This window comes from Sparus aurata, chromosome 1, assembly GCF_900880675.1.
Source record: "Sparus aurata chromosome 1, fSpaAur1.1, whole genome shotgun sequence".
Classification (NCBI taxonomy): Eukaryota; Metazoa; Chordata; class Actinopteri; order Spariformes; family Sparidae; genus Sparus; species Sparus aurata.
In genome coordinates this window covers 18,003,818-18,029,515 of record NC_044187.1, presented here as the reverse complement: position 1 = coordinate 18,029,515, position 25,698 = coordinate 18,003,818, and the positions used below count along the sequence as shown (strand labels likewise).

The 25,698-nt window shown below is 41.3% G+C and overlaps 1 protein-coding gene across 2 annotated transcripts in view; it reads left to right on the top strand.

Moving 5' to 3' along the window:
• The window catches only part of ctnna2 (catenin (cadherin-associated protein), alpha 2), a 383,489-nt gene extending 364,409 nt beyond the window's left edge, over positions 1-19,080 (top strand). For both annotated transcript variants that reach the window (XM_030412821.1, XM_030412828.1), the window contains 4 exons: positions 5,860-6,041; positions 7,391-7,496; positions 16,615-16,749; positions 17,958-19,080. In XM_030412821.1, the coding sequence (XP_030268681.1) occupies positions 5,860-6,041; positions 7,391-7,496; positions 16,615-16,749; positions 17,958-18,245 (711 nt within the window). In that variant the 3' untranslated portion in view covers positions 18,246-19,080. The remainder of the gene's footprint in view (positions 1-5,859; positions 6,042-7,390; positions 7,497-16,614; positions 16,750-17,957) is intronic.
• The last annotated feature ends 6,618 nt before the right edge of the window (positions 19,081-25,698 follow it).

Below are 25,698 nucleotides of genomic sequence, written 5' to 3'. Positions count from 1 at the left end.
GCATTACGTCCACCTTTGCACCTGACTGACAGGAATCATAATCCATACTTGAGGTCCTTAAATATAGAAATAGGTCATTTTTTTGCCATTTGGCTGATGTCCTTTTTAGGAGGAATATTCTCTTGAAAAAAGACTGGGAACTAGTAGCAAGTGCTATTTAGATATAAAAGGGACCGATTCCAAAGACAGTATATGTAATGTTTTACTTTAAAAACGTCAGTTGTTCACAAACCAGGATGATGCCGCATATGGAGTCAAGTTCACTTCGTAAAATCCCTGCTGTAAAACCTGGTTCATTTTACACATCGTCCCAACTTTTATGGAATTGGGGATTTATGTGTCTGTGTGTTTTAAACAAAATATAATCAAAATTCTACACCAGTGTGCGACAGCCATGAAATGTACTGTTGATAAAGTGAGATTTATGAAGAGATTTGATTTCAGTAATCTGGTCATGAAGAACGCAAAGAACTAAGAGACAACTCAGAAAAAGTTAAGCGTTCTCAAATCCGGAATGCAAACATGAACAAAAAGAACAGACCCAGACTTTAGGTGCAGTAGCTGCTCCAGGATCACCGTGGGGGTCCTGAGTGTGAAGTGTTTGGAGTTTGTTGTATGTACTCCCACTAAGGCTCCCGCAGAGTAACATTGTAGGGCCATCTGAGCTTAGGCGCACGGGCGCTGCCACACAAAGGAGCTTCACAGCACCAAACTGTTGACTAGTTTTCCTGGCACTCGACTGTGCTTTGAGTGGGCAGCTCTTCTTGGGAACAGTTTGAAGTAGCAGCATGTCCCTTTGTCATAACTTGTTACTTTAATACAGTAATATAAGGCGGATTAAAGGCTGACGTGGCTGAATGTAATGATACTTCAGGCATTCCTAATTAGCAAGTTATGTACTCGAAGCTCGCATCACATAAATGCACGACATCGTATCGCAGCGTGTTATCAAATGTGATTACTCCTCGTTGTGCGTTTAGTGCACATTATCGTGTACAACATACTTTATATCTGGCATACTGACAAAGCCTCACACACGGTTAATTGATATTGCCTGTTTTTCCACTCATAGAAACTGTTATGCCCTCAGAGACTAAACATTTACACACGCAGAAGGCAAGCACATCCATAAAAGATGTGTTTGCAGTGAACCGCTGGTGATCTGCCCAGTCGGCCTCAGCCTGTCGTGTCAGGATAAAGCGCGCTGTCCTCTCACGGTCATGCCAAATGCACACTCGTGCTCTGTGTTTCTATTCAAACAGACAAGAGAAAGCGTAATCCATTTTCTCCATAGGAGCTGACAAGTGCACACTGAGGTTTACAGTCATGATCCCTCCAAGCCCCTTCTGTGAGCGGGTATCACACACATGACACAGGCGTAATATCACCCTCCCACTTTCCCGATCTCAGTGTAGAAACTAATAAAATCAAGTCCAGGGCAGTCCCAGGGGCCTTTGTGCCCAGTGCTTCGGCTTGTGTGGTGCACCCCTTGTCACTTCTATTATACTTAACGCATAAAGCTAAGTTATTAGAGCTAACATGCATAATGAGAAGGCAAGAAAAACACACAAGGGAAGGAGGGCCTGTACGTAATGTCTCTTTCTATTAGAACATGCAGACACAAACTCTTCTTCTATAACACACTGCAGAGGATGCACAGAGAGACAAACACAAAGCCCCCACCCCACCCCAACACACACATACACACAAACACACACCCAACATCTCTTAACACAGTGATTGGATAACACTGTTGATAGGTCATCCATAAAATTGAACTCTGAGTGTCTGGGCAGTTTATTTCAAATGAAACAAATTAAAGTCATTTCAAGACGCCGCGCTCGGTGAAGAAACCCGGAAAGCGCTCTAATCCCTGCAGACGTAGCCGAGTCGCACAGTGTATTGGCACAGCACTCCCTCGGCCGGATTTGCCACTATGTTAAGCTCCCAAGGCCCGCTCCTTGTTGTTATCAGTAAAGTAGGGGAAGGGATTTGGGGATAAGTGAATTCTAGAGAGCAGGGGAGGAGGGAGAGGGGGTCCTCACCAAGTGCCTTCCTGCTCCCTTGACGTCCCAATTGGCTCGTGTGTTTACCCCTGCGCTGCAGCTTTCTTTTGTGTTCAGAGCCCCTCTCTCGCTCACTCTTCCTCCCCGACGCACTCTCTCTTTTGTCACACCACTTTCAGAGTGAATTTGAATACAAACCAAATCCCTCACTCTCTCTCCCCAACCTCCCTTGATCCCTAATTTTAGAAAACTGAATTTTTCAATCCAAATTGTGGAGTTTCAAGGGACTTTTTGCTCCCTTTAGCTGTTTGGAGGAACGGTTCGTCTTGGTTTAGCGGAGCTATTATGTGCAGAAGACAATGGAGAAAACATTTTGATTGAAGAGAAATAGCCACACCTAATGTTACTGTGATTTTCAGTTCACATTGTCTATCAGACTCTTTATAAGGGCATTCAGCAAAGCCATAACTGCATTTCTTCTCAGTGTGTATATGATTATGTGATATGAGTAACAATGATGCTAATGAATGCACTTTAGTCCTGAGGTCAGAGAGATCTGCCCCACGGCACAGTGCACTCACCTGTGTCGCTATTGATTAGAAAGCAATTACAGTACAGCTATGCCCACATTACCTTTTTTTTTGCTACATTAAACATGAACATGTAAGCGAGGGAGCCACTGACTACCCAGAAGCACAGACTGAGACCGCAAGCACTAATTTTAGTCATAATGGAAAAACCTTTTTAGTCCTCAAGTTAATATTTATAAATATTTGAATTATTATTCAAACTGACTTGAATCTAAAAACAGGTCATAGTTGAAAGGAAAAACATGAATAAAGCATCCTTAAAAATAAGACGCAGCTAGCATTGTGTTATACAAGACAAAATCAAATGAACAGGAAGTAAGTTCAGTCAGCCAACTATGTGGAAAGAAGTGTTATCTGAATGAAGAATTTGTGTTGCATTAACATTAGGCATGTAAGCTCCGACCTTGTCACTCTCTACAAAGACAAACAGCACAGTAGGGAGCGGGGAGGGACAATTGTGACTTTCCCCTGCATACTCAGGCACTGTTAACACCTGGTATTAACATGACTCCTTAGTGATCTGATCACAAGTGAGCATTTCATTCCACACCACAAGAATTCTCCACTTGTATCACGAGGGGCCAATTTGATGGGGTGCTATATTCAAACAAACCCATGTACATAGACAACACACTGGCAATGTGGACGACATGTTTTTTTACGCAAGGAAAGAACTTAATGTGTGACATTTGCCAAATGTACAAGAAGCCCCAAATAATCAGGAATTTGTCATAGACCGCATTTCAAAAAGCAAAAATTTCTTTAAAAAAAGATGTTTTTAAGTAAGTCCGAGAATGTTGCAAGTAAAGACACAAGTTAATGTATAAAATGCAATGCTGAATTTACCGGGAGGCACAAGTGATTATGAATTTGTGATAGACGTTTCTCCAAGTTTCTCCTCATTCAACAACTCTCAAAATTGCACAATGTTTCAAGGATGTCTGGATATATAATGCAGTTGGTATGTTAAATCATTTGAGATTGCAAACATCTGCTGCTAGCACTGGCAGGTAAGAGAGCTAAAACAAGCAATGTGTATTACAATGAACCAAATGGAAATTAGACTATATGTTTGATGCATGCCTGCGCAGAGGACACCAGTTGAGTATGCGGTCCTTCAGCATGGCCCAGGACACAATTGCATACATACTGCAAAAAGAATGTGGCCATATGGAGCCACATCCAAATGTAGTCTGAGTGATCAGATCTCAATGTGTCCAAAACATGTCTTGAATGCATTCACATCATCCGCTTGTAATCAGACCACACAAGACACATGATAATACCAGTAGGAGTCAGGCCTTTCGAAATGCTGGCAGTAGCTGTAGCAACATAGCTTTTGAGAGTGGTGCGGTGGCAGGCATGGCAGCAAGAGAGTGAGCAGAGCACTGACAGCTTAAAGGTCCGGTAACATTAAAATCTTCAACAAAGCATCCACAGGCTTGTATAAGAAACCGAGAGAGACGGGGAAGGTCTCATTTTTCTGTCGTGTCACAATCTGCTCACAAATGGCCAATAAAAAGAGATTACCACACATACATTTCTACAAATTGTTACATAGAGCCCCTTTTATTCCCACAATCAAACAAGTGCGATGGATACATGTTATTAGAATAATTTACCGTAAGCAAATTCTGGTGACTGTACTTTATTTGTTAAAGATTTTAAAAAGAAGAATACTGGTTCACATTTCGCAGTAAAAGCCATTAAGTCTTTAAGCATCTGTACATGTACCCATGGAGGTATATGTGACTTGTGGATGGGCAGATTAAATAAATGTTGGTGCAGGGGCCCAAGAGCCACCGCCTGCTGTGTGCGACCCATAATTCATAGTGACACGTGCAAGCATACCTGCAAAGTGAGCCCCTATTTGCCCTGCTGGAATCAGTCACTGTGTTTTAAATGGCTTATTCCTCATTGTGCAGTCTAAATACATATTAAGTTGGTATTTGTTTTAAATGTGAGCAGTGTTTTCACCACACACGCTGTTTAATGGGATTTGCTGCCCCGCTGTTGTTTGTGTGTCTTGGCACCAGCAGCAGAGGAAATCTACACTGGGCTTGAGGGGGCTGGTTTTGCTTGTTTGTTTATGCCGTTCGGGTTTTTTCTCTCTTTTTTTTTTTTTTTTCCCGAGCTAACCGCCATCAAAGCTCTTCTCACACAGTGATCAGTAGGCCAAAGCTCATGGACACATCTGTTGGCCTCTGATGAGAAAAAGTTGTGCCTCCATGCTTCTCGATTTCTGTCTGTAATTTCAATTTTCGCTCTTTCACTGAGGCCCCCCTCCTGTCCCTGCTTATTTCCTCTCAAAGAATTTCAGGAGGACAAGTCATCTATATTTTTTGTTTTCATTTTCCTCCCGACACGTCTACCAGGGGACGTGAGCAAAGTGACGCACTTTCTCACTGAGCTCACCCCGCACACCTCCCCACACACCAGCTTGGCTGTGAGAGAGGGCCTAAGGAAGAGGGAAAATGACAAGGGCGATTATTTCATTAAAGGAATAGTAATTCTTGGAGGACAGTCAATAATAGATGAGGTTAAAAAACAATGGTGACTTTTCTTTTTCACTGTACGCGTTGGCTCCCACTGCCTCTAGAGTCAATCGAATCGACCTAATGGAAACCAGGTTACTCTTCCTTCCATCTCACCTCCTTGACATAATGTTGAACAAATGCATTATTCATTCTCTGGTCTAAGAAGCGAGGTAATTATACATTTATCTCCCAAATAATACCGGGTACTTACTGCGCCTGTGACCTTGCCACAAGATTTATGCCATTTTGGACCTGCCCCCAAAGGCCGCGGTGGGAAAAAAAAATGAAAGCAAAAATGGATTTGCTCTTTATGGATATAAGATGTCAAGGGGTTTGAAAAGGTTCAGTCATTAAACGTAAAGTTTAGAACTTTATTTTGAAGCAGGGGAAGGGGTAGTCAGACTCCAAACTTAATGCTCAAGTTTTGTAGGGCGGATTAAAAGGGAGACGAAAATGGTGCTACCGCTCTCCCCTTTATATTCTTTCCTTTATTCTCTTCCTCCAAAACTAATCCCTGTTCTTATTCGCCCCTTTCCTCATTTCCCTATCATTCTCTACTCCCAAACCTTATCTACTTCCTTACCTAAATTCCTCTCCTCTGGCATTTCCCTCATTCTGAGGCATCTTCCCAATTAATTCTACTCAAATTTACTCCCTAGCAACCACCCCCCCCTGCAATTTTTCTAATGCTTTTGTTTTCCACCGCACGTCTCCTGTTGCCTGCAGGCCATCATGGCACAGCTTCCTCAGGAGGAAAAGGCCAAGATTGCTGAGCAGGTCGAGAGCTTCAGACAGGAGAAGTGCAAGCTGGATGCAGAGGTGGCCAAATGGGATGACAACGGCAATGACATCATCGTGCTGGCCAAGCAAATGTGTATGATCATGATGGAGATGACAGACTTCACCAGGTACAAAAGCAAAAAAATGTGATTTTGTTTTGGTTGTTTTTTTTTTTTTTTTTGGCCAATTGAAAGCAGAAATAAGCTGTTAACAGGACGCTGATGTATTGTCACACTTTCAATTTCACACAGCTAATTTGTAAGCAGACAGTTAACTTATTTACACATGTAGCAGGTACAAACTCCAGAGGGACACGAGTGGCTTCTTAGCTGCCAAATGTTCACCAGCTCGTCGCTAACTTTGTCTTTCTGCCATTAACTGCTGTGCTGTTAGCATCAAGTTGGTATCAGGGTTTTTTTCACTGCACAACTGCCCAGTGTGTGAAAACAGATTGATGAAAGTGTGAGAATAGATCAAAACAGAAAAATACAGTAGCCTATATAACCAAATCCAAGAGGTAATAATTCACTGTGCGTCATCAAATCAAGCAATTTATTATCTATTATTCTTTTTAGAAAGAACAATACAGCAGCAGGTAAAAAAAAGGCATAAGTGGGATTTCTGAGAAACAATATTTACTCGGTAACTCACGTCAAATTGACCAAGATGACATTTGTTTTGATCAGACTGCATAGCCATGCTACGATTCAGAGATACAATGTAATAGATAATCTGTTTGCATTAAGAGTCTTGTTGCTTATGTTTATTAAAAGCCAGCAGCTTCCTCTCAATCTCCCCCATCTGGGATCAACATATCAGGGAAAGGGCCTAACTGATGGCAGTCTGTCTCGTGTATGGGTTTTGATACACTCCACAATTTTAGGGCTTGATACAAACCAAAAATAAATAAAAATCAGACCCATGAGTGTTTAGTCATGAGCGATTATGGCTGTGGTGTGGTGACTGCGCCATTATTACTTGGCATTGACCCCAGTAACTCAGAACAAACTGAGTGAAAATTTCAACTTATCACTGACTAAAAAATGAGACATCGCACATTAACTTTTAGAATGTTGGCAAATCAAGGAAACAGCACAGATCACATGCTCAGATCATTACCATTATTTCCCTTTCCTGTTTTATTTCCTGCTGTTTTGCTCTCAAAAAAATCTCTATTGTTTCAGTTCTATGATGCATCATTAGGGCCAAAAACCTTTATTGTTTCACTTCTATGATGCATCATTAGGACCAATGTTATACTCTATTTGTTTACATTATAAGGAAAAATCTGATATTATTGTTTGATAGAAATATTCCTGTGATATTCCTCTTGCCAGCCACAGCAAATTAGCTGCTGCACAAGCCTGTGTGACACAGGGGTGGGCTCAGACTTCAACGGGAAACTGCATGCCCTCTGCCTCTGCAACTCCACCCACATTGTGTTTCTCCTTCTTTCTCACTCCTTGGATTTTCCCAGAGGCAAAGGCCCCCTGAAGAACTCCTCAGATGTGATCAATGCAGCTAAGAAGATTGCAGAGGCTGGTTCCAGGATGGACAAATTGGCCCGTGCTGTTGCAGATCAGGTGACTTTGCATGTGTCTGTCACTGTCGTTTCTCCACCGTTGCACTTTTTCTGAAACTGTCTCTGAGTGGATCATCGTAGCTGGCGGCAGAGCAAATTTTGAGTTAGATTAAGTGGGCATGGCCATTGGAAATCTTTAATGTGGGCATCGACGAGTCCAGCTGGAGCGGTGGGCTGTGTTACCGCATGACTTTGTCTCCCAACAGGGCTAACACTGAGAGAGCAAGACAGCAGAACCAAGTTGTGTCTCTAATATAATTATTTCCCAACCGAAGTGTTGCATTCATTATCAGATGAGTACCACTCCAAAACCAGCTGACAGACCATTTTCAATATCTAATCAATCGGTGCTATGTCTGGAGAGGATGAGAGTGAAAAGAAATAAGTAGGTGTGTATGCTGTGTGTGTGTGTGTGACACAGCAAACGAAGTGGGAGGTATTTCAGAATGCAGCACTCCAGGTAATGCATAATGTTCTTCTTCATTTCATCTGTCTCTAATAAGCAGTGAGAATACACTTCGGCACAAGACTCCCTGATTTATTAAGGCAGCCTGTTGTCACTGTAATTGCAACTGCTGTTAGCCAGCAAACCCTTGGAACAATTATTGCTGGTTTCAGTATCACATGCTGGGCCTCGCTCAAATCAAAATTTACATTCACACAAATCGAAATCTTCTTTCTGAGTCCGGCAACTCACATGAGGCCTGCACACAACAATGTAATGACTGTGGATGTCTATACAATATTGATAACTAGAAATTAATCACATCTTTATAAATGATGCATAGTCTGAGGGGAGCGTGTGTGTGTGTGTGTGTGTGTGTGTGTGTGTGTGTCTGTCTGCAGCTAATCTCACACACTATTGGACCTATTAACCTTACATTTTAATGCTCGTTTGGTTGTATGTTGTTGTCAAGAACCTCCTGTGGTTGTGGTGATATACAATGTTTGAAAAGCCTAGTTTATTGACTGCTCTGTCTTCTCACACCCAACAACTGCCCCCAGTGATGCACCGATCGCTCTAACATTAAGCATAAATCATCCAACCCACCCAAACAAATGATTTTCTTAGATGAAGACCTGCACCCACATGGAAATTTCACAGCACCTCTACTGGTCTCTGTAGGCTATGTTGCCTTTTATATTCATCTGTAATGATTACAGAGAATGCTGCTTTACTTCGTGCAATTTCACTGTATGAACTTGCACTTTGTGTGTGACCTTTTGGATGTGTTGAAGCACACAGAACATTAATAACCATAAAATCCTGCATGTATCCTATCTGCTGCTGGGGGAATGCCTCAAGTTATCTGACTAATATTTTGCTGATAAACAACATATTACTTCACCCACCAGCATCCCATCCACTATTATCAGAATGTTAATCTTTATGACCTGGCCCTGTCCATCAGCAGATTGCGATCTCCGCATCAATACGTTATACCTTAAACCAACTGTAAACAAAATGCTGAGACCCCCTTCATGTTTCTCATAATCAGCTGATCAATTGTTATAACAAAATAAGAACATGGAATAATTACATATTTTATTTATAATTACACCACATCTGCTTCTAAATCTTTTGAAATAGACAATTGTTATTATTGGGATGCATGGTCAATATTTTTAAAGAATTTGAGAAGACAAAATGAGCATTTATTCCTCAGCCCATGACGTAACGTTCCACAGATTTTAATTGAACTATGTCAACTGATGTCCTGCTAACTCAAATAGAGGAAAAAGTAAAAACAAATCCTACTTCTAATAACTCTCTCAACCCAGCAAGGAAAAATAAACCTTCATCACTATGTCCTGTGAAGGCATTTTATACTTATTAAAATCATTTCACATTCATTCATGAGGAAAGATCCTATCCAGGGTAATTTATGTTCATAATCAAAGGAACATGCAGACGTTTGATTAAATGTTGCTTAGGGTGCAGTATACCAATATATAAAGATGATTTCAGCACCTAATAGCACAACTGACAGTCAGTTTGAGAGGCCGTTGAGTATGCTAAGCTTCCAGCTGACCAGAAGGCATCTTTAGTCAAAGCTGGCACTGTTCTCATGTCACATTGTCCTGCTCTCCACAGCGCATTGCAGCCATGACCGCACAACTCATTCTGTTATGCAGTAATTATCACAAACACAGAGAGTTAAAAAAGCAAGAGTTTCAATCTGTATGAGCATGTTTGCATGTGTGAGACAACATTTGTTCCAGAAAGCAGGTCTCTGTCTGCGGCATGGCTTGTGTCTGTTGTTCAGAGCAGGACATGTGACGGGGAGGACAAAGCAAGCGTGAACTCATGTTCTTATGTATTTAATTTCCTAGCTTGTAGGCTGCTGAGTGATGATCAGTGTTCAACAGGGTTTTGGTGGGAGTGAATGTGTCACATGGCAAATCACTGGCAGAGCCTGTGTCTGAATCAACAGTTGCTGTAATGAAAAGAGCAGGTGGCTTGCCATTTTTAATTCTCACTTAAATGGTTCCTAGACCAGTGTTTACTGAATATTCAAAGCCTTCTGTTACTCTTCCACAGACATCAGAGCTGTGTCAGGAAATAAAGAGGGGCTTGAGGACCTTTTCATATCCAACATGAATTTGTTAAAAGTGTTTTCATGTGAGGCTCTTGCAGTATCTGTCCGCCATTCAGCAAATGCGAATAGTTATTTAAAGTTAAAAAGTTCACTTTTACCAAGCAGCTTAATAGAAATATAGAACAAACAACATAACTTAAAAATTATTTGTCTACATTCCCGACGAAAAGGACAAGTATTTTGCATTCACACATTACGGTAGGTAACCTGTGCTTGTCAAGAACACTGCGGCTTGACTCTAAGAATAAAGGCTGCTCCACTGCTTTCAGACAGGTCCCTTAAGTAGCAAACCTTGTCGCTGTGACTGTACATCAGCCCTATTGATGAACACGTGTGAGCAGAAGTCAATTCTGCATGGAAGGCTGGGAGGACGGCGAGCTCTTTCATAGTCATTTAAGCACAGCACTTGACGTAGAAAAAGCCCTCGAGGCACCTCAGCCCATTTCACTCCAGCAATGCCTTTTTTCTACTCTATTTCTCCCACTCCATTTTCCCTACGCTGCTTTATTCTTTAAGTATGCCTCCCACAAACACCTAAACAATGGATATCAAATGTACAATATTAGGGGCATTTATTCTGAGACACGATAGAGTTATTTATGTTGTTATATACATGTAACAGTATGCATCACTCTGCCTAAGAGGGATTGCGGAGTAATTCTGCAGCACAAATTGCCTTAAAGTCGACCTGTTTTGGTAGCCCGGACATTTAGTTGTTTTAAGTTGAGTGGTGTTATATAAAGTTGCTCAAACACTGCAATTCTTGGAGGCTATTTTAATACACAGATTATAACCGTTTTCTCTGCAGTAGTGAGCATTTACTGCAGCAGGACTGTGTGAGATTGACTCTAAATAAACTACAGTTGGACCTGCCCCCAAGGTCTTGTTTTTTGTAGTTTTTGGACCAGAAAGTCTTTGGTGGAATAAGTTACATGAGGTTGTGGCTACATAGACAGTTCATGTTAGTAGAATCAATTTATTTCTGTGTTTGGTCTTTTCATGGGAACTGTCGCCAGCCTTACCCCTTGATTGTGTTAAATGTTTTTTCCTGGTTTATTTCCTTGTCCAAACCTTCAGAAACCCTTTTCTTTTCCTGAACTTTCAGTCTGAGTATTGTTGAAGAACATAAATACCATAAAGATGTCAAGTTGGTGTTTATAAATGTTGCTAAACACATGCAAGTTTGGCTAAGTATTCAGATTTCCAGGTTTTACTGTAGTTATCACAGCGGAAAGCTCTGTCGTACTGTGTGTAGAACAATAAGAGCAGAGCTCCTGTTGCCTCTGCTGACAGCAGTGAAACCAAGTGTGACTGATGTGTAATTCAAAGTCTTCTCTGTAAAAACAGAAACTACAGTTTAACAGGAGCTGGCTAAGGAGGAGTCAGTACCAACTGTCTTCAAAAGTGAATGCTATTGCTGAGCAAAAACCTCAGGCTTTTTGGGAGATTCGAAAACAGCACTGTCTGTGCTTGACCAAAATCAATATTTAGTTTAGAAAGGTTTGTACTAAGTTGCTTTGTAATAACAACAGACAAGGAGGATATAGTTTCACTCCTCAGTTTGTGTGTTGGTTGGTACGTTGGTTGGTTTGTCAGCAGGATTACACAAAACTGATTTCCATTAAACTATGTTAAAAGGATGGGTCTTAGCTCAGAGTAGACATCAGTAACTTTTGGTGTACTTTGTTTGGAATCCGAATTTTCTTTTCTTTTTTCTCTTACTTTGTTTAACATTGTGAGATAGGGCATTTGCCTTAATTTCTTGGGGAATGATGATCCTGATGAAAAAGATCGGACAATTTTGGTGGCTGGTGTCTATGAGTGGGGACTGTTGGGCCTTGGCGGAGGTGCTGTCCACTGACTGCCGCTCTAGTTTCTCATGATATGTCAGTCTCTTGTAATCTCTTAAATGAAAATAACGGATTATAAAAGTCTGACCCGTGTTAATAGGACATTCACTCTCACTCGATTACTTTGATACAGATTTTTTTTTTTTTTTTTTTAAATGTCATGATGGTCAGGCAAGGAGCATTTTAATTTCCAAGTGGATTTATCAGACGTTTAATCAGTGGGACTACACGTTGGATATAATGATATCCTCTGGAAGTGTAAGTCAGACCAAATCTAAAAATATGTGTGTATCTGTGACGCAAATCCCCCTTAATTGCCTCCTTGAGTTATGTGCAACAGCGTGACTGCTGCAGCTCCAATTTCTGACCGTGTTGGTGAGCAGCCCAATCATCAGGCAAAACAACACATAACTGACTTCCCATTGTTATTAGAACGCCAGCATGCACTCGTCTGTTTCACCTCACAGTATCTTAGCTCCACATCCCCGTCACAGCCGAAATTACAATCATATGTTGTTTCATCCGATACCAATATCTGTCATTATAATTTTAGCATGTGTAACAAATAGGCCTCCTGCTAACTGATTATAACGGAGCTGATATTTCAGTATTATGCAAATGTTGTGAGATATTAGAAATATTGGAGACTTTCAGCTGTTAAGGCCTCCTCAAATCCTTTATATGAATTCTTATGACAAAAAAAACAGCACCTCAACATTTGTTCGCACAGCCAAGCATCCACAATTTCACTTAACTATGACACCTACTGTATTATGACGCTTCATACTAATACCTGAAAAAAAACATCACACGGAGAGAAAATCCACTTTTCATGCTCACACCGACAGTATATTGCAACATGACAGGTTTCAACTTTCAGTGTGACACTAATGTGGCGGATCAGAGATTCCAATAGATTAATTTTCAAAGAGAACAGAATGTTTGAAAGATTTACACAAATGGGAATACAAGGTCAGGTTTTTTTATGTGCAAAAAAGCCAGATGAAAGAAGGGAAGACAGCGGGCACATTAGAAAGTCACTTGAATATAATCAGTGGTTTCAGTATGTACTAGGACACAGTAGTGCTCAGTCTGAGTGAGAGACTGGATGAGCAGATGGAACGATTACTGGCTTTCTTGAAGTAACTTAACAGGTGACAGCTAACACAGAGTGAGACATGCACTCTTTGAAGAATGACATCTTCATGTCATTCTTCTTTGTCTCAAACATCTTCCTACTATACGATTTGATATGAAGAAAGTAGACTCATAATAGCAGATATAAGAGTAGTATAGGAAAGTGCTATGATTACAGGTTCAATATCGGACATTTACTGCCACTCGATATCACACTAGAGCAGCTGCATCTCAGCCCCAATCAAATGTGTGTTGTTCACTTAATAAAGCAGCAGGCTGTAGCCAATTCATTGTTCTGGAGGACTGTATGGACCACACCACGGACCACTCACTAACTGGTCCAGACCACATGGACCATGCCAATGGATCACTCACCAACAGGTCCATCATGAAAAAAGACAATTGAATTAGAATTCAATGTCGACTCAATTGTTATTGGTTCCATATCTTAACATAGCAAATAGTTGTTTGTTGCTGTATTAATGTTCCGATTAGAATAATTTCTAACCTTTAAAGAGGAACAGCAAAAGTGGTGTAGTTTAAACTAAAATAACAGGCTAAAAATGAATACTGTTTTACACTCTGCATAATTTAGTAAAAGGTCAGTTGCAGCCTGCTTATAAATGCTGCATCAGTGCGAGGTGTGAGTTGTGTTTTGACAGACTGCCACCCTCTGATAGTGCGTTGCCCTCATTTCTGCACCAGGGTTCACATCATCTTCCTGAATTACCAATGGGGAGCACGTGTTGTTCATTTTGAGCCCAATTATGCGACAAAAAAAAACACTAAAAGACGCTTCTCACCTGTTTCTCCAAACTGAACAAAAAAAAGACTATTCGTAAAATGCAGTGAGAGGCACTGAGGCCGGAAGGAGTTTCAAAAAGGGCCAAGTAAAGTCAAGCAGTGAGCCATACAGTTTCTTCACTACTCTGTAGTAAATGCAGTTTTTCAGTATGATGGACAGAGATGGAGATAGAGAGAGCATCAATGGGCCTGGCAAAGTAATGGGCCATACAGTTTATTTACATCAACAGGGAATCTGTGAAAGAAATGGGCTATTAGTCAACTGTACAATAGGGAACAATCGTGTCATGCCTGCATCAAACTTGCCTCGGGCAGCAGCGTGTGTGTGTGTGTGTGTGTGTGTGTGTGTGCGTGCGTGCGTGCGTGCGTGCACCACCACTGCGAAGTGCAGTTAGCAGTCATGCTAGCCAGGACTGGCGGTGCAGTGATAATGCCCGAGGAGAAGCTTCCCTCTGCCTCACTGGCTGCTCTATGAGCTAGCAGCTTCAGCCCAGTCAGCGGTTCTCACTGAGAGGAAGCTGGATGCTGGTGGCAGCTTTGGTGTTTGTTCAAAGTCTCTGCCCTGATAGTGGCCATAACTTAAAAAAAATTTGAATTACGCCTTGAGTTGCTTTTTCCAATTATATTTGTAAGTTGAAGAACTCACTATTTATTTGATTTTCAGAAAGACTGGGTTTTATGTACCATTTGTAACAATCAGTTAACAATCAATACTGTTTGTCTTCCCAGAGAGACGAGGGGGAAGATGTGTGGCTAGGAAAAGCTGCATGTCCTGCAGGGGGTATATTCTTATTACAGCTCGATGTTAAACTTTACCACCTCCTCCTTCTACCCCGAGCCCACGAGACAAGGAAATGAGCTGTGCATGTCCCCACACCATACTGCTGAATGTCCTAGTTAGGACTGTTTAATATTAATGACGAGAGGAAAGGTGTTGGTACAAAATGATGCTCACAGTGTTTAAGCAGCTGATGCGGTGTTCTTAACCCACTGGGAGTTTAGTGGGCCATAGCTGACACCTGGAAAGCTTCCAGATGGAATAATAAAGAGGAAAACTGTGTGATAGGAGGAGACCTCAGGAGGCCGTCTTCGTATTCCCCTTTGGTCCATTTGCTGCTCTGAATGATTGGTTTCTTCACTGTTGAAGTAGCATAAAGGCCAGCAGCACCAGGACAGACCTCCTGGTTCAAAACAAAAAGGAGACAGAAGACAAGCAGAGGAGGGATGCACATGAAGCTAGCTGTGGAAGCAAGTCGTTATGTGTTTCAAAGTATCATGTCCATTTATTGTTGATTGATCTGTTTTCTTCTCGGGCAACAAGCTGTGACAAACTTGTTTTATGTGAAATGAATCGGTTATACACCCCGCAGTGTAACTCAACGTGCCTTTGAAACTAAAACTTGCACACAAAAAAAAACCCACCACTGGAAAAAAAAGACAAACAAGTTGAACAACATCTCCAAGAGTCGGTGCACAGAAATGCAATTAGCGACCCAAAATTTTGGAACCCAACTGTTTCTGTGAGGATTGTTGTTCTTTGCTTTCTGCTTGAAACAGCTTCAACATCAGTCACCATGATTCTGATAACAATCCAATTTAGTGGAGAATCTACATCTCAAACCTATTTGAGGAAGAACACACACACTTTACGACAAGATGGTCCTTTTGTGATAAGCAGCTTTAGAGTTGTAAAATAATTACTAAAGGAAGGCCAATAACCTTTTTTCTTTTCGCTCAGTGGCAAATCCAGTGCCTTGATGGCTTTAATTTCTTGTCATGTTATCTTCGTATATACTTTTCAGTCAGCTAACCTACTTCTGGCTCTTTGTGTATCCCAGTTTTAATCAAAAACATAGCATGGAACTCTCAGATTGATCAAATATGCGACCAAAGACGTGCCCGCTTGTTTTCATCTCAACCTTAATAGATTTTAAATGCCTGTGATTTTATTGCTCCTACTGTCCATTTGAATACTCTTTGGCTGTGTCCAAAATCCCTCTCACATTGGTGAACCAGTGCACTATAACCCGTGCGATATAGTCTGAGCGTCTTTGGGGTGCCGAAAATTACATTCACACTTCACTGCGCCTGTCAGTGATGCAGAATGGTCATGAGCTATAAGCGCCATATGGAGTAAATTATTAAGTGTCTATTACAGAGGAAGTAGCGAAAGTATGAACGAGGGAGTGATTTCAAACACACCCAGTGTCAGTGAGTCAATCCAAGTAATACAAGTGAGTCAGTTAATACAACCCCTGTTACAAAAAAAGTTAGGACAACATGTAAAACGTACAAAGTAAAAACAGATTGTTGTCATCTACAAACAAACTGCTTACTTGCAGCAAAAGTAAGAATAAGTGCATGTTCACAAAGAAATCAATGGATTTGATGAGGTAAAACATTAAATACATTTGTCTTTGCACTGATGTACTAACCCCAAAACAGATACATTTTATTTAATTATTCATTTTATATCAGCCCAAGTTTTTATCTCTTCCAAACAGGTTGTTTTCATAATTGTTACACAACTGATATGGATAATATGGTGGCATTAAGGTGTATTTCATACTGCCACTACGAGGCCAATCGCTAACCAGCAGCTATTACCCCCAAGCCTTTTAAATTAAAGGCCACCTATTAAACATTGGAGTGATCATGACCAGAGATTACAGTCTAGTTTTTTCGGTGCTCTAACAGTGTGTTTCCTTGTCCCTCTTTTCCAATTCAGTGCCCCGATTCGGCGTGCAAGCAGGATCTGCTGGCCTACCTACAGAGAATTGCCCTGTACTGTCATCAGCTCAACATTTGCAGCAAGGTGAAAGCCGAGGTTCAGAATCTGGGCGGAGAACTCATCGTGTCTGGGGTGAGTCTCACCACACAGAGCAGAACATGGCTGTCGCCCCAACAGGCCCTCAGGCTTGAATGGATGCACTTGGTCAGATTAGAGTTGATTTTTTTTATCCCCTTGCACTACGGGTGGGCAAACCCTTCAGTTGAAGATCACGATGAAGCTTGGGAGAGCGGTATTAAGGGTCATGCAGATTAAGGCTGATGCAATTATTGCAGACTGATTACCATCTAATAATAGCAGAAAGACGTTGTGCTGACTTTTCTTTTCATTTGTATTTTTCATGCCTTGTGAACCCCATTATCACTGCTCAGACTCTACAAATTATCCCATATTGCTTGCATTTGACATTTAAATGTTACTAATACATTTTACTAATACATCATATATACATACATACATATGGCGATATATATATATATATATATATATATATATATATATATATATATATATATATACACATATATAGTCACTAACAGAGTTACTCAATGCAGTCGTGGGTGTGAAATGTTTTTGAAGTGGACCATAGACTAGTGGAATGGGAGTTAATTCTAAACTGCTTCTATATTTAAATGCACAAAAAAAGCACTCCATTGAATTCAAATTTTCTATCAGGAGAGAAAATGGTCAAATTGGTGCTTTCCTACTGTACTGTTTGCAAAGAACTTCCTCATGAATTGCCTTGGTACGATTTGTTCCTCTAATTAAAGAAGAACGTGACTTTAATCTTTTTGCTTTTGGGTTTCCCCCTCGCATTTTGTGTTAATACAGTTCTTCAAGATTTCTCAGGACTCTATTATCGTTCGTCTCGCATGAGCTATGCAAAGGCCTGCTGAGATTTTAACCTTTTCATGGTGGCCAGCTGGAGTCCACACTCATTAAATCTAAGCAGTTGACTCGTCTCAGTGTGAGGTAGGAGGAGGCCCACTGGCCGCCGACCCTTAAATGTCAGCCAAACAAAACAGACGGAGGCAGAGGTACACCTGACCCCTGCCTCTGCTAATTAAGAACTGCTAAAATAAGATGTCATATAGCGAGAGCTGCGTTTTCTGCCCACTTTAATTGCCAGTTGCAGCAGAGACCTCCTAGGTACTGTACGTAGCTAATATGTTCTATTATCCTGGTTGAGTGCTTGCTTTTACAGACACTTTGAATTGTTTGAGTTGACCTTTTGTGTTTCCCTCTCTCTTTCCCCTCCAACTCTCCTTGCCCTGCTATAGTTGGATAGCGCCACCTCCCTGATCCAAGCGGCCAAGAACCTAATGAACGCAGTGGTGCTGACTGTAAAGGCATCTTACGTAGCCTCCACCAAGTACCAGAAGGTGTACGGGACAGCGGCTGTTAACTCACCCGTGGTGTCTTGGCGCATGAAGGCCCCCGAGAAGAAGCCTCTGGTAAAAAGGGAGAAGCCCGAGGAGTGCCAGACACGCGTGAGACGAGGCTCCCAGAAGAAACACATCTCCCCCGTCCAGGCCCTCAGCGAATTCAAGGCCATGGACTCATTCTAAGAAAAACAGCAGAAGTCATGCTCACCCAAGAAAAAACGACAAAACATGACGGTGACAAGTTGAAGAAAAAGTCCGTTTTTACATTGTGTTAACCCACCTCTGTTTGCCCTGTGTGTGCGTGGTGACACCTCAGGAGGGACTACAGTACATGTTAAACTGCCACAGTAACGGCTCCTGCGAACACCGCGGGCCTCGCGGCTCGCAGGGCGGCCACGCACGCCCAACACTATTTATCGATCTTATCGTAGCTTAATATGTGAGAGCTGAAATGTGACACACACATGAGTACTTTTGAAAATATGGGAGTATTAAAAAAAAAAAAAGAAAAACATATCAGAGGAGGAAGAGAGTGGGATTCAAAAAAAAAAATTGTCGCAGTTGATATCCTGCTTGTATACACATTTAAACTGTCTGAATGGAAATCCTGAATGGTTCACTAGAGGAGTTATTCTATAGGGAATATATCAATGTTGGTATGCTCCCTCTTGATATTTTTCTTTCAATTTGAATGTAATCTGTAGTGCTAGGAATAACTTATGTTTAAGATACCTGGAAGAGTCGGCATCCAAGTAGTTTCCTTGTTCCTGATAATTATAATAATAATAATCCATACAGTGTTTTTTTTCCAAAGCACACTTATGGTCTATTGTATTGCCTTTTTAAATCCCATTTATTTAATGATTACATCACTAACTATGATGACCTTGATTGGAAGTTGTGTAGCGTATAAATATAGACTGAGAGGTTTGACTAGTTGTGGTTTGCTCAGAGAATAGAAATCCCTGCATACAGTACCTTTATATTCACCCCTTCTCTAATAAATCCCTCAACTTGACGCTCAAAGTTTCCCGTGTCTTTGCTTATTGTTCTGGTCTCAGCACTCTGCAGCAGCTACGGCATCAGTGTGGGAGTGTGCATTACAGTAATGATGCCTTTTATTAATTTGAAGGATCTGACATAATCATTAGAGATTGCAACGCAAGACCTGAAGGTAAAAAGACTCAGGAGAATAAAATCTATTAGTACTAAAAGCTTACAAGAATAGGTGTATTGATTCAGGATCACAGGTCAAGTCCCAATTTCTCCACTGTGACTTGAGATAATTGGTCTTGGGTCAGCAATGTTTCTGCTTTCTTTGCTGTATTTGATCAGGTCCTCCAAAAGAAAACGCCACCACAGTCAACATAAAACACACGCAATTCTGACATATGTTAAGTGGATGGTTACGTTATTGGGTCCGTCTGACAGGCACCTGCTTTGGTCCAAATATCTCAATAACTACCATTGCCAAGATTTTTTTTTTTTTTTGGTCATTGGTTTTTATGGTTTACAAAAGCACTACCACCGGGTTCAAACTACAAACTGAAAACATGAAATGGCTCCATAGAGCTCTGCTGCTGTAATAAAAGTCTTCAGAAGCCTCAAGATCTTAAAGTGATTTGGAGATGTTATTGACAGCCTTTTTAAGCTGAAATATTCACTGTAGCTGCTAAGCAAAGAGCGTTAGCACCCACTACATCTGAAGTGGGTGCAAAATCTTGAGCGCGCATCGAGGATGTTAGTATCTCCTTTTTAAATTGATTCTGGTAAACGGGCCTTCAAGATACTCTGATTCCAAGGGACAAGCTGTCTGTTTTTTAACAGAATGATACAAGACTGTTTAGCAATGTTTGTGGGCTGGTAAACGTCACCTCACTTTCCATCCGCATGGGGTTGAGCAGAGAATTACTTTTTTAAGTAGATATTCATGGTTCACAGAGGATATATCCTTATGTCTTTATTTATCCCGTGACTTTTCCTTGCTGGACACCACAAGGTTGACTGTTTTTTAACTGTTGTATTGCCATGAAGTTTGATGCACACTTTTATGTCATCCTCAGAATTACTTGAGAAAATGTAGGCGATTCTATCCTCGGCTACAATCAGGTTAAAAAATACTTGTTTATGACCAAATACATGCAAAACTAATGACATTTCCATCAGCCTCAGCTTGTGTTTAGCCAATTAGCAAACTAGGCATGCTCACACTCTAAACCAGGAGGTGAACATGATCAACATTAGCTGCTAAAATTAACTTATCAGAGCAAGTAACACAAAGTTTTCTATTGGACTGCCATGCTGCTAATGAAGAGATAACACTGTATCTGTTTCACATGGTCTCAAAGTTAACTGCTGACTCCATGTCAAGCTATATAAGCCAGTATTGACCACTGAAGTCCTTGTCAATCTCTGTTAAGCCCGCTGACTTGTTCAGGGGGGGAAAAAAGGAGGGCTGGCAAAACAGGAACAGGGGTTACACAGCAGGGACTCAACAGACGCCTGAAACATTTGCCAGTCAGCAAGTAAGAAACCCCACAATGCTCCGGGGCTGTGTGTGTCGAAGTTCGAAAATCTCTGAAGGCGAGGGAAAATCGGTGTGGATACTGCAAATGTGAAGTTTATATAGCTCGTCTGGTCTTCGGGAAAACCACAGAGACTGAGCTCTGACCTCCCTTCATGCCAAGTGATTCCAGTGAATTAGTTAATTTTAAAGATACAGCACAATGCATTCCTTTTAGAAAGCGGCTCTATCAAGCCCCTACAGGCACCACTGGCACTCCCTGTCATTAAAACAGGGAAAGAAAATCAATTGGTTGCTTAACACGACCTTGAATCTCTCGTGAATCAAATCAAAAGCATCGACAAGCATAATTGTCCCAATAATGGCTCACGGGACGCTAGTTGAGATAATTCAGCGGTTTAGTCACTCATAATGAGTATGGCTCTTTATGTATACACATTGTACTGCTAATAGCTATTAAACACAACATGCATCAGGCATCCGTGCATCACCAAAGTACCTTGTGTTTAGGATACAGGGCCACAGGAGAGGAATGTAACACGGTCCACTTACTGAATGGATTAATTCCTGACTGTGGCGCTGTCTCACCGGAGTAATCCATTCCCACCGTCCAAATAAAACATGACATGATGGCTAACAGCCTGTCCTCTTTAAAAATTAAGAAAAAATAATTAAAAGGAAATAATGATGGTAGCCGAAAATGCCACCGCAGTGGAGGATGTTAGTACTTTGATTTGAGAGATGTCTTCACGGGATGTGCGGAATTAAAGGGATTAAAACTGAGTTCTAATCTAGTTAAACAAACCTCCCTCAGACCAACCATAAAAATAGACGGAGAGCAAAATGACTTAAAAGTCCCCCAGGCAGAATGGTGATGAACAGCATACAACCAGCTGCTGCAATATGGTTTCTGGCTTTCAGTCTCTGGTGTCAGATGCCTCCTGACACTGAACACACTGGAGACTCTGCCATCTGCACAGATGGACATCAGCGCTGTAAAGGGACCTGTTTTATGGCTGCAGTTGTTTTATAACACTACACAAAAATCAAATCCGAGAGAGTGGCATTGAGTCATCTTTGACCTGAAGTCATGGTTGAGCGTTTTTTCACCAAGGTTTGAAAGATCTGAATGGTTGTCAACTGAGCTGAAATATCAGTCACATTATTTTTAGATACAGCTGAAGTGTCCTTAGCTGTAAATGAGGCACTGATTCTGAGTTGTACTTTGATTACCAGATATCTGCTGTTGGGTTATCAACCTTGCTTTCATCTGGATTTGACTGGGAAACCTCTGAAATCCTGGTGTCTTCAGGACACCACCCTGACAGTAGCCAGAATACAATAACAGTTAGTTACTCTTCAGCGCTGGACGCCACCCGGGACACACCTCTGCTGGCCAAGACCTCTGCTACATGCTGGCAACTCAAGCATGCTTGGTGCTACACCTTTATGTCCTGACTCAACAATTCGGACTGAAGAAAGTGAATATCACCTGCACACCTTCCAAAAAGGTGCATGAAATTGAGAGAGAGATACAGGAACCAGAAGGATTGACACATCCTCATCCTCTTCAGACGCAACTCCTCCTCCTTCCCCTACATCCTCACAGATTTTGCTAATGCTTTACTAAAATAACAATTATTTCCTCTAAATTGATAGACCTATTCTTGACTGTACAACCAGGGTTGTTTATTAGTATTATCGAGTGGACTAGGCTGTTATCTCAGGTTGACAAATAATTAGCGGATTGCTTGATAACTTTTATTGTCATATTAATACCTACGATTTACACTGCAAACCATTTGTTATGCAGCCTGCAGCAAGAGAAAGATTTCAGTTTTAACCCGATGACACGTTACTACTACAAAATTCCTCGCAGGTAGTTTGGTAGAGAAATGAAATTAAACCTCAGGCGCTTCCTTCTTTATTTATATTTTCTCTTAGCTCTTTAGATGTTCTTCCAGGAAAAAGGTCAAACCTGTTTCAAATTGTAATTTTCTTTAGCAAGCCAACAGCTGGGGAGAGGCTAGAAATTACATGATCTGCTGCGTTATGCTCTGCAAAAAGTCTGGGTAACACACACACGTCACTGATTTTAAGGGCTTGTGCCAGTAATTCTTTTTGCACGCTTCCTTCAGCTCCAAATCAGCTCCTTGAATGTGTCTGAGGAGGTCAACTGTGCGAGGCATTTCAGGGTGGCTGCTCAGATTCAGACTCCTCTGCACCGACTCATTCTAAGTTTTCAATCTGAAAATCCAGACTGGGAGGATGTAAATGGTTTTTGGCTGTACAGCCAATGATTAAAAGCAAAAATGTGATCCTGGTAGACGGCCGATAATCCGGCCATTCCCCCAGCACAATGTCTCAATCTCTCAGAGGATATGAAAAGGTCCCGCCGGCTCAGACTCTTTCAGCTGAGAAAAAATCTCCAGGCCTAAGTAGAGTGGCACGGCGAAATTCATCCTCACATCTTCGTAAAACATTTCATCTCGGAAGCTTGGTGACATACAGCACGGACTAATTCCACGGCTAGTTGGTGAACGATGCTGTAGCCATGAGATAACTGCGAATACACGAGCAACCCAAGAACGTGCCAATTTGTCACGGCTGATCCCGAAGGTCTTTTTCTTTTTTCTCTGCATTGTGCCATTTACTCCACCCTGGCATTGTGTTCTCAGGATCACATCATTTCATTCAATAAAGACAAATTGAATAAGCTCGGAGCAAACAAGCTGATATAGCGAGCTAACTGCCAGCCAAGGAGGCTTGGAGGCTTGGTAGCTCCATAGTTAAAGGTTCAAGCAGTTTAAAGACACAATCAGACGTATCTGAAACATCGACTTCTGTCTCACTACTGCGGCCAGTTCTCCGAGCCTGGAAGCTTGCAAACAGTCAGTTAGCAGATGTAGTGTGCTAACCGCGAACTAGCCAGATTGTTAGCTCCTGTTCACACAATTCAGGCAGAAAACATATTTGTGACAGCAACTGTATTTCATCACTGTATGCAAAACATTCTTCTTCAGTGGAGAATAATGGAGGATAGATTATAGATCTTGTACGCTTTGTATTTCTACTGTAGTCTTAGATATTATTTTTATTACCGCAGCATTAAGTCATTTTTTTTATTTTTTATTTATTATTATATCAGCAGTTCAGAATATTAAATCACAATGGGAATAATTGTTTTATTATTTACCAAACAATCAGTCCATATCTATGTGTGCACACAGTGGGCCCACAGAACCTCCATACTGGCCAACAGTTCTGATTTTGTTCCCTTATTTTTAACCCTTCCTCCCGCTGTATTCCCGATTGGTAATCTCTCCTGTTAATCTCCCAATTTCCAGTTAATACAGGCCAATACAGGAGTGTTACAGTGTCTTATGAGATTTGTCTCATGGTTCCTGGCAACCCGACCTAGAGACGTCATTCGCTCGTCCCTGCACTGCGCTCAGTTTGTTGCTAAAATAGGAATAAGTATGCTTCCAAATTCCACTCCACTGCCACGGACATTTGCCCCCCGTCTCACTTGCTTGTCCCTCATCATTTATTCTCCCTCTTGTTATCCCTGTTGTCCATTGAACGTTATTAGCTGTGATGTACATTAGTATAAGACTAATATAAAGATATTTTATGCTCAAATAACTAGACATATTCAATTAATTGGCCTGCCGATGATCATGACAGGTGTGTTTCTATGGTTTTAAAGTAACTGATGGGTGGATAAAAACTAAGGAAACACAGGATTCACTCCGATTCTTGTGTATCTGTTGATATTGGACTTTTCTGCACATATATTGTTAGTTTGTTTCTGTTAGGCATTCGTTGTCATTCTAATTACTGGATTTAAGTCACCGTATATGAATCTAACACCCAGAGCATCTGTATTGTTGACTATGCTGCTATTTTTATTAATGCTTGTTGTTTATTGATTGTTTTGTACTTGATGTAAGGCGACCTTGAGTGCCATGAAAGGCGCCATCAAATAAAATGTATTATTATCATTATTATTTGTCTGATCGTTGCACATTCCTCTGGCATTTTGTTCTCATGGAAATACATCACAAGGTCTTTCATCTAACCAGCAATGTTGCGCAGATGTTCCTGTTATGATTCACCTGATATGGCGCTCCATCGCTTTCTTACAGTCTTCCTACATATCTCCGCACATCCACTTCATAATGAAGGAAACGTCGGAGAAGTGTTGGAAGTTATATCTGAAGTCTGATGTGAAGAGATTGAACAAAAACCTGACTTGCGTGAAGCCTCTCAGTCAGGTTGAAAGAAACCCTTCCGTAAATTATTTTCTTTTGTGCCTACATGTCGATCTGCTGAGAAAATAGAAGCAAATCCGCCAGAGTTCTGAGACCCTGCAGCACCAGAAATAAAGGCTTTACATTAACAATGTCCATGGAGTATGTTGAACAAGCACAGGGAAAAACCACTGCTACATGTTCTGTGCAGTCAAGATGCTTTCCGAGGACGCTGCCTTGCTCAGGCAAGAATTACCTTCTCACCATGATGGCAGTGATGGACAGTCTCAGGGTGGAGGAGGGGGCTGCGGGGCACCATGATGGCTCCAGGTGTAATGAACAGTTTAAAGCTGGGTGAAGAGTTCGAAAAAAGGGGACCAGGGCCATAGTGTTATGTTGACCTTTAGAGTGATGGACAGTTTGGGGATGGGGGGGCTGTTATTTTGTCCGTTTCATTCTTGTCAGCGAAGGAGGGTGAGAGATGGCCAGCATGAATGAGGGGTAGAGCGCTGAAAGTGTCGTGCCATTAGGGCTGCGTGTTGGCATGAGCGGCGATACCTGGCCTTTGCCTGTTCCTGTAACACCCTTTAAAAAACAGGTTTAAAGAAGATTGACAGGAGCACAACAGCACACTGTTGGGTTGCTCCAGGAAGAGAAAGGTTAAATATTTTACCACATCTATATATTTTCTAAATTAAATATCCAGTTAATGTTGTTATATGAAGGTAAAGACAGGAATTCAGAAATGTCATAGTAAGTATGGAACAAGGACGATACTTGAAATTTCTTTCAAATTTAAAGTTACCACAATAATTTCCTCAAATTTTTTAATATAACATGATTTAATAATCAGATTCTG